Below are 10,339 nucleotides of genomic sequence, written 5' to 3' on the forward strand. Positions count from 1 at the left end.
TATAAATATGGGATGGGCTTGTAACTCCAAAATTTTTACAATATCACGTTAGCTTAGCTTAGCATCAGTGAGATCACTTACTATAAAGAAAAACCTTGAGAGCATGATTGTCTTATAGAAACCATGGGAAAGGACACTTGAACTAGTCAAAATAATAAAAATGATTTATTACGAAATAAGTGTGTCTGCCACCAAAAGAAAGAGGGTGGCTTGTTTACCTGAATCACTGTGCGAATAGAAGATATATCAATAAAAATGACAAGATTATTTAATTTGTTAATTATAAGAATTGTATAAATTAATACATCTATTCCTGTCAATCAATTACCATTTAACAAAAATCAATGTTTTAGTCATTGAATGAGTTATTATTTTTATACTAGCTCAGCAGTTCGCTTCGCTCACTGCGAGCTAGCTCCTGCGGAGGCCCTGCTCGCTACGCTCGCAGTTTCCTTAAATAACTATAAATTTATGTAGATATATAAATGCGACCTGCTTTGATATAACCTTATTCTAAGGCCTGTGGATAAACGATGTTTGCAGTCCGTCCATCCTTGGCAAATATAAATAAATTTTCTTCTACCTACCCTTGAGCACCCCACATACAGCTGGCCATGTGAAAAGCACTCGTTCTCTAAAAATAAGCCTACTACCTTTAAAGACTGTCCCTGGCCTTGTTTATTGTCATAGCAAAACTTATCTTCAGCGGAAATTGTAGTCTCTTAAATCTATCGCAGGCCCTTTCATGGTCCATAATAACGTCGACCGATTTATATATTCTTTCTCTCTGCCAGGGATTTTCATTAATAAATCTAAATTTATATTAATTACCTCATCATTAAGTGGAGCTAATATAGCTCGTTCACGCAGCCAGTCGAAATTCACGTAGTGTTCAGATAGTTCGGAATAGACGGCATTCAATAATTCTTCTGCTGTTTCTACGAAAATACATAATTCTTCCGGTAGCCTAATTTTCTGGTCGTGCATTTCTGAAGTGATTGCCCCATTTCCAATATCTAGAAGGATTTGTGGGAATATGCTATTAACGCCTTGTAAATGTGCATGTACATTTACATCTAAGCTTACCTTTTTCACGTGTGTCCACAAATATGACGATTTGAGGCAGGCATTCAATTCATCCGCAGGCGTCCCTCTTTGAATAATTGGCAGCGTCTGTCTAAAATCACCTGCCAATACAACTAATGCTCCCCCAAACAAATGGTCGCTACAATTCTTGATATCTCTATATGTTCGGTCAACTGCTTGAATGCGCCTTTATGAGCCATCGTACATTCATCCCAAACAATTAACCTAGAATGCATAATTCTATTACCCGTAGTTGAGTCTAACAGCAGTCCTGACCTTGTTCAGCTGTTGTCTAAGTTCCCTCACCATTTAAGCACATCTTCCCTCGTTTCTCTTTTTTTGTTATATGGTTCATATTCTCTTGTTTGTTAACATTCTCAGATCTCTCTTTATAGGACATTCTTATGATTTTGTAAACGCGAATCAGTAATTTATATTAAATTTTCTACGTAAATTTATTTAGTGAAATTTATGTAAAGTGTATTATCCAATCAAAGCCATTATACTTAATTGCCTCTATGTTTAAAGGAATTGAAACTTTAGCATAATCGAACTTGTCTGTTTCGGTAAAGAAAATGATAATCATCAGCTTCATCTTTGTAGTATTATAAGGAAAAAAATTAAAGCCTGTTAAATCAAGGAGATTTAAATATAGGCAAATTGAAATTTACATGACTAATTTAAATTTTATTTGCCTCTATCTTTTAAGAAATCTAAACAGTAGCATAATCGAATTTGTCAGTTTCGGCAGTTAAAAAGATCAATTATGTAAATCTCTAATAATTTTTGCTTTTTCCTTTTTAGTGGTTTTCAAAATCTGATAATTGCACAGTCTATTCATGGTCGATAACAATTAGAGCTTTTATTTTATTTTTTTAACGAAAATTTAACAAAAAAGAATTTATGTCATCGAAAAAGATAGCTAAGCTAATTAATGGCCTCACGAGGCTTGAAGGTTGTGGAGGACCTCATCATGTGAGTCGAGGACTTTCTTGTCGTTCATTTTAACAAAAACGCAGAAAATATTTTTTTTAATTTTTGGGCTTGAAGGTTTTGGGGGACCACATCATGTGAGTCGAGGACTTTCTTGTTGTTCATTTAACAAAAACGCAGAAAATAATTTTTTTTAATTTTTTGGCTTGAAGGTTTTGAGGGACCACATCATGTGAGTCGAGGACTTTCTTGTTGTTCATTTTAACAAAAACGCAGAAAATAATTTTTTTTAATTTTTTGGCTTGAAGTTTTGAGGGACCACATCATGTGAGTCGAGGACTTTCTTGTTGTTCATTTAACAAAAACGCAGAAAATAATTTTTTTTAATTTTTTGGCTTGAAGGTTTTGGGGGACCACATCATGTGAGTCGAGGACTTTCTTGTTGTTTATTTTAACAAAAACGCAGAAAATAATTTTTTTAATTTTTGGCTTGAAAGTTTTGGGGGACCACATCATGTGAGTCGAGGACTTTCTTGTTGTTCATTTTAACAAAAACGCAGAAAATAATTTTTTTAATTTTTTACCTTGAAGGTTTTGGGGGACCACATCATGTGAGTCGAGGACTTTCTTGTTGTTCATTTTAACAAAAACGCAGAAATAATTTTTTTAATTTTTTACCTTGAAGGTTTTGGGGGACCACATCATGTGAGTCGAGGACTTTCTTGTTGTTCATTTTAACAAAAACGCAGAAAATAATTTTTTTAATTTTTTAGCTTGAAGTTTTGGGGGACCACATCATGTGAGTCGAGGACTTTCTTGTTGTTCATTTAACAAAAACGCAGAAAATAATTTTTTTTAATTTTTTGGCTTGAAGGTTTTGGGGGACCACATCATTTGAGTCGAGGACTTTCTTGTTGTTCATTTTAACAAAACGCAGAAAATAATTTTTTTTAATTTTTTAGCTTGAAGGTTTTGGGGGACCACATCATGTGAGTCGAGGACTTTCTTGTTGTTCATTTTACAAAAACGCAGAAAATAATTTTTTTTAATTTTTTGGCTTGAAGGTTTTGGGGGACCACATCATGTGAGTCGAGGACTTTCTTGTTGTTCATTTTAACAAAAACGCAGAAAATAATTTTTTTAATTTTTTAGCTTGAAGGTTTTGGGGGACCACATCATGTGAGTCGAGGACTTTCTTGTTGTTCATTTTAACAAAAACGCAGAAAATAATTTTTTTTAATTTTTTGGCTTGAAGGTTTTGGGGACCACATCATGTGAGTCGAGGACTTTCTTGTTGTTTATTTTAACAAAAACGCAGAAAATATTTTTTAAATTTTTACCTTGAAGGTTTGGGGGACCACATCATGTGAGTCGAGGACTTTCTTGTTGTTCATTTTAACAAAAACGCAGAAAATAATTTTTTTTAATTTTTTAGCTTGAAGGTTTTGGGGGACCACATCATGTGAGTCGAGGACTTTCTTGTTGTTCATTTTAACAAAAACGCAGAAAATAATTTTTTTTAATTTTTGGCTTGAAGGTTTTGGGGGACCACATCATGTGAGTCGAGGACTTTCTTGTTGTTCATTTTAACAAAAACGCAGAAATAATTTTTTTTAATTTTTTAGCTTGAAGGTTTTGGGGGACCACATCATGTGAGTCGAGGACTTTCTTGTTGTTCATTTAACAAAAACGCAGAAAATAATTTTTTTAATTTTTTGGCTTGAAGGTTTTGGGGGACCACATCATGTGAGTCGAGGACTTTCTTGTTGGTCATTTTAACAAAAACGCAGAAAATAATTTTTTTAATTTTTTAGCTTGAAGGTTTTGGGGACCACATCATGTGAGTCGAGGACTTTCTTGTTGTTCATTTTAACAAAACGCAGAAAATAATTTTTTTTTATTTTTTGGCTTGAAGGTTTTGGGGGACCACATCATGTGAGTCGAGGACTTTCTTGTTGTTCATTTTAACAAAAACGCAGAAAATAATTTTTTTTAATTTTTTGGCTTGAAGGTTTTGGGGGACCAGATCATGTGAGTCGAGGACTTTCTTGTTGTTCATTTTAACAAAAACGCAGAAAATAATTTTTTTTAATTTTTTGGCTTGAAGGTTTTGGGGGACCACATCATGTGAGTCGAGGACTTTCTTGTTGTTCATTTTAACAAAAACGCAGAAAATAATTTTTTTTAATTTTTTGGCTTGAAGGTTTTGGGGGACCACATCATGTGAGTCGAGGACTTTCTTGTTGGTCATTTTAACAAAAACGCAGAAAATAATTTTTTAAATTTTTTAGCTTGAAGGTTTTGGGGGACCACATCATGTGAGTCGAGGACGTTCTTTCTTGTTGTTCATTTTCAAAAACGCAGAAATAATTTTTTTTAATTTTTTGGCTTGAAGGTTTTGGGGGACCACATCATGTGAGTCGAGGACTTTCTTGTTGTTCATTTTAACAAAAACGCAGAAAATAATTTTTTTTTATTTTTTGGCTTGAAGGTTTTGGGGGACCAGATCATGTGAGTCGAGGACTTTCTTGTTGTTCATTTTAACAAAAACGCAGAAAATAATTTTTTTTAATTTTTTGGCTTGAAGGTTTGGGGGACCACATCATGTGAGTCGAGGACTTTCTTGTTGTGTTCATTTTAACAAAAACGCAGAAAATATTTTTTTAATTTTTTGGCTTGAAGGTTTTGGGGGACCACATCATGTGAGTCGAGGACTTTCTTGTTGTTCATTTTAACAAAAACGCAGAAAATTGACTTGAAGGTTTTGGGGGCCTCATCATCGAGGATATTCTTTCTTATTAAAATTTTTTGACAGGAAGGTTCTTAGAGGATATCAACCTTTTATTGTGCCTCATTATCGAATAACTACAAAAGGGAAGGTTTTGACAATTTGATCTGGTTTGTAACAATTTGAATGTGGGTGTGCACAGACAGACAGACAGACACACAGACAGACACACACCATACCATTTTATTATTAAGATTTATAATTTTTTAGAAATTGAAACGTACAGAAATAAAATGGAGGCATGTCTCTTAAATATTCATATAATTAACCTATATAACTGCGGGAAAAAAATAGCGAACACTTGAAAATTTCTTGTGGTGTCGTGTATGTCTGTTTTCACCAGTCTGCAAGCAAATCCTGAGGGCTCTCTTACAAAAGATATTAGAGATAACCAACAACTATTGGTAAGAAGCAAGTCTTCGGGGCTACATGATCCCCATGAAATTTGTGGAAACTCTCCTACCGAACATGTCTCACCCCATCTAATCCCTCTTAAATCGGTGATCGGTGAGGAACACTCTAACGACAAAGTCAAATGGATTTCTGGTGTTGTGGAGTCAGCGAAGAGACGATTTGGCAGAATTCCTCGTGGAGGATGGAGACTTATTGCCGAATGTTTCAACGTCCGCTTTCTCACTCAAAAGAGTGTCTCTGATGTGAAAAACTTACTGAATGTAAAGCCCTGCTCTAATGGCTGTGGCAGTCGAAATAATGTGGATACCTCAGATTACTTATTGCCAAAGACAGAAATCTCCATTTATGGTAAATGCAAGGAAGAGTTTAATCTCCAAATTCAGGAACTTAAGTCAATCCCACGAAATGCGAGAATGCCCACAAAGAAGATTCCGTATAAATTGCTAAAGACTGATGTTCTTGTCGCAATTAATGCTGTGATTTCGAACTATATATTATCTTCTCCGCCTGCAAGCATAAATGAAATCACGGATATAATTTATGCCGGGCAATGCTCATATGAAAACATTACGAGGCACCCCCTAACAAAAAGCACATGGCTTGAGGATACGGAAAGAAAGATTTCCAAACTTAGAGAAAATCTAACTTTCGTTAATAAGTTTAATGGCCAGCAATCTAAAGACGAAAAAGAGAAGACACTGAACATTTTATGCTCGTTTGGATACACAAAAATCCAGAAAGGGAGAGCTGGCACGCGTATCTAGTCTTATTGAAGATAGAGTCAAAATTATGGAGAAAAAAATCTCAACCTATCGCTCCAGAAAGTCGTTTAGACAAGATAATTTCTGTTTTGAACTAAACAGGAGAAGATTCTATCGAAGACTGAACTGTGAAAACAAAGATTCGGATTGTCAAGTCCCAGAAGATAAGTGTCTATCTTTCTGGAAGGGCGTATGGAAGAAGAGGAGAACCGTGCTCCTAAAGCTATTGTTGGTAAGCATATTACTGGAGCTGAACAGCTTCCAAGTGACGTGAAAACTGATTTTATCAAGAATGTTATCCAGTGTGTACCCAATTGGAAAGCCGCGGGTTGTGACGGAGTTTATGGATTTTTTATCAAAAAGTTCGAAGCTCTTCATGGCCATTTGTGCGATGAGATCCTTAAAATTGTGAACGGAGGCTATTCCCCTGCTGAGTGGTTTTACACAGGAGTAACATACCTCATTCCAAAAAATGAAAAGTGCCATTCCCCAAATGACTTAAGGCCGATTACCTGCATGCCTATATTGTACAAACTTGTCACTAAATGTGTGAATACAAAGCTTACAGACTATATCGAAGCGTTTAACCTTATCTCGGATAATCAGCTGGGAGCTAGAAGGCAATGCCAAGGCGCAAAGGAACAAGCACTAATAAACCAGTGGTCAATAGTGAGTATGGAAATAACTTATTTGCAACGTGGATCGATGTCAGAAAGGCATTTGATTCTGTCAATCATGAATTCTTATGTCAAGTGCTTGATCAGTCTGGAATTCCGAATTGGATCACAAATTTTGTGAAAACTTTAATCAAAAATTGGAATGTCATTTTGACACTTAACAATAAGAGAATTGGAACCGTAAAATTGGAAAGAGGAATCTTACAAGGAGACTCACTCTCTCCACAACTCTTCACTCTGGTAATGGATCCGTTAAGTAGGAGCTTGAATATGAAGTTCCCGAAGGTGCGTATAGGTCAAAATGACCCGTTCACGGTTTCATATTCAACAAACCATTTGTTGTTTATTGACGACCTGAAAATAATTGCTGAGAAAGAAGAACCGTTCTAAAAATGATGGAAGATGTCGATGAATATTTTGATGCCGTTGGCCTCAAGAGGAACTCGGAAAAGTCTGCGACTAACCTGGACTATGTGAAAGATACAAATGTCTGGATGGGTGTGCTGGGTATCGATACCTGGGAGTCTTGGAGGATAGAGGAAGTGATGTCAAGAAAATCGAGGTAATGAAAACAATTGCTCGAAACGTGAAAGAGAGAATCGAGAGTCTTGCAAAAACAAAGTTAAGTGCAGTAAACCTCTTTAAAGCGATAAACGAATATGCACTCTCTCTCTACAACTACTATATCGGATTGATCGACATTGAACCGAGTGAGTTTGATGCCATTGATCTGGTAATTCGTCGCATTCTAACTACTTTACGAATCCATCTGAAGCCCGCTAATAAAGAAAGATTATATCTCGGCAGAAATGGTTTTGGAAGAGGCTTAATCTCAATTTCCAATAAGAGCGAATGCATCCTGCTCCAATTTCTCTCCGACCTTGAAAGAAAAGCCTCGTTGTGCCTCAGAAGAGCAGGAATCTTGGGGTCTTGAGAGAAAAGAAAAGAAAACACATATGACCACGATTGCAAGATTTCTCGCTCTCAAGTACAATCTGGAAGACCAATCAAAATTGGATGTAAACCTTATTAAGGAGTGCCAGAAGAAAAGACTAATGGACACCATTAAATCTAAGATGATACATTCAACGCTGTTTAAATGCATTCAGGAACCGAGTGCTGATATCGTGGAGTCCAATGTATGGCTAGCCAATGGGAACAATGGCCAAAGGCCGAGGCACTATATTGCTTGGCCCAGGATCGCAATTTGTTTTTCGGAGAGGCAAAGCCTAATTGTAACCATTGCGGCTCGGCAAGAAAAACCGTGGATCACCTAGCTACTCGATGTAGCAGAATGCTTCACGGGTCATACATGCGAAGACACAATGAAATTGTCAGATGCATACATCTACACGTCTGTCGTCAGTACGGAATAAAGAAATGCAAGAAATTGAAAGCACACTCAGTCCAGTCGGTCGTGGAAAATAGTCGTGTTGAAATACGAGTAGACATGACGTTGCAGACCGACATTGAAGTTAAAAACAACAAGCCAGACATTTTCGTGCTTGATAAAATGAAAAATGAGATAACGATAATCGAAGTCGGGGTCACATCCCAGGACAGGTTAAAGCAAGTCGAAGTAGAGAAACTCCACAAGTATGATCTACTTGCTGGAGAATTGGCACAGATTCACAAGGCAAAAGTCACGATAGTCCCTGTCGTATTGACATGGGATGGGGTAGTGACCAAGTTCTATAAGTCCTACATGAAAAAGTTGAATATAGAGGTCCCGACTAAGGCGTACATTCAATCAGTGACAATCAAGAAAACCCTGGAGAGCATGGTCGTTGAATACAACATGGCATGAAGGTCGACAACTACCAAATTGAGAAGGAAACGGATAGTCTTATCGCTAGAGGAGAAGAACTGGGAGTGTCAGTTGACTTGCCAGAGAGTCTGCTTTCTTACTGCAATACGAAGAGGAGAGGTGTCAAGACATGACCGGTCAACGGAGTAGTTCCCCTAAGAGAAGAGAGAATATCAATTAATTTTTAATTTTCGTTTAATTTTTGTTAAATAAAATTGATAAATAACTGCGGAAAAAATTATGATACTAAACAATATTTCGGATGTTTTCTAAGATTTACCGTCTTTGAAATAACAAGGAACGGTACTTCACATACTCATTTTCCATATCTTCCTCTTTTTTGGTTCTGTAAAGTTTTCAGAAAATGCCGTCCAGCGCCTCTCGATGATTAAATTAAAAAAACTGATTCTGGGAGACATTCTCGCAGCTTGGGGTAAAGAGACTTTATGACATCAATATTCCTCAGTGTGTAATTATTGTAAAACATACAACCACATTTAGTGGGTAAATAGGCATAGCCTTGTTTTTATTGTGGCTACATTTTAAGGGATCAATGAAAGTCCATTTTATAAGCTCATTTTATTAAAATTATTAAAAAATCTATTTAGAAAAACTAGAGATTCTTCTGTTGCTTCTCTAATTAATTAAAACAAAACTAATAAAATATTTATTAATTAAATTTTAAAAGATTGGTATTTAAAATAATTATTAATTAAATAGCACGTTTTAATTTTGAATTTAAGACTGTATTGTGAATACAGTACAAATGATGGAGACTTGTGAATACAAACTAGATATAAGTCTTCCAAAGCTTCAAGACTACATTAAACGCGATCCTTCCTCTTACATTGACGAAGTAAAATAATTTATTAATTTCAAGTTTTCAGTACAATATCAACATTACCATTCATGTCTTAAAATATTTATAAACAATCCATCACACAACGCTCAAAAATTTCTTTCTTTAGTCGCATTTGTATCCCACGTATAATTAAATAATCCAATTAATCAGGTAGCCCATCTCTACCCTCAAAAAACAACAGAATTCCCCAGGGAAGTACTCTCAGTTTTAAAAGAACTGTCAACAGTCCTACGACCAGATGTTCGACTGGTTTAGTACTCTGTTTATTGCTAGGGGTTGTGCAAAGCTCTGATTATACTACGCAATAAAAGATGTTGCAGTGCATCTTTTCTTGTAGAAGAATTCTTCCAATTACATCACTGTGATGATCGACCTCTCCGAAAGCTTATATTCTCATTTATTCTTTGCGCTATTCAACGTCCTCTCGAGTCAAACGAAGGAAAAGAACTTCGAAATTTTGTTTTAAACAAATTAACAGGAAATGAAGGCGACGCTCGACTGGCATTGGTAATTGTCTATTTTACATTTTGTAGAGACTTTCAACCGAGTTATGCAGACGTGGTTATTGGAAGGACGACAAGGCAATTAACGCAGTGGCAGGGATGTGTTTCTCTGACTCAGAAGCTCTGTCAATAATCGCTATTGCATTTTTCCTCGGAACTACAAAGGAATGTGGGCTAGTAGATGAGGAAGACCAGGTTAGTTATTTGATTAGTCACGTGATAGAAATCATCCATTAAGGCTGTAAAATTAGCTCACAGAGTTGGCAAGAAGACTGCTGGAAGGAAACGAATAATGGAAAGGAGAATTAGACAAATCGAAACTAATTTTGAGCGAAATAACACCCAGAAGAAGTATATGGGCTACGAGCCACTCTACAATATTTATGACCCACAGAAATTCGCATCAAAGCTTTATAAGCGTCTTGAAGCTAGTAAATCTCGATTCCAAATGAGACTTATGTTGATGAATTTGGTTTCTCGACTTATTGGTATACATGAGGTACTGTTA

At 36.0% G+C, this 10,339-nt stretch overlaps 1 protein-coding gene across 1 annotated transcript; it reads left to right on the plus strand.

The window, feature by feature from the left end:
* The first annotated feature begins 7,800 nt into the window (after positions 1 to 7,800).
* On the plus strand, positions 7,801 to 8,466 carry LOC115227263. Its single transcript, XM_029798147.1, has one exon. The coding sequence runs from the start codon at positions 7,801 to 7,803 to the stop codon at positions 8,464 to 8,466; it is 666 nt and encodes a 221-aa protein (XP_029654007.1).
* Positions 8,467 to 10,339: the final 1,873 nt, after the last annotated feature.

The sequence above is a fragment of the Octopus sinensis genome, unplaced genomic scaffold (assembly GCF_006345805.1).
Source record: "Octopus sinensis unplaced genomic scaffold, ASM634580v1 Contig02485, whole genome shotgun sequence".
Classification (NCBI taxonomy): domain Eukaryota; kingdom Metazoa; phylum Mollusca; class Cephalopoda; order Octopoda; family Octopodidae; genus Octopus; species Octopus sinensis.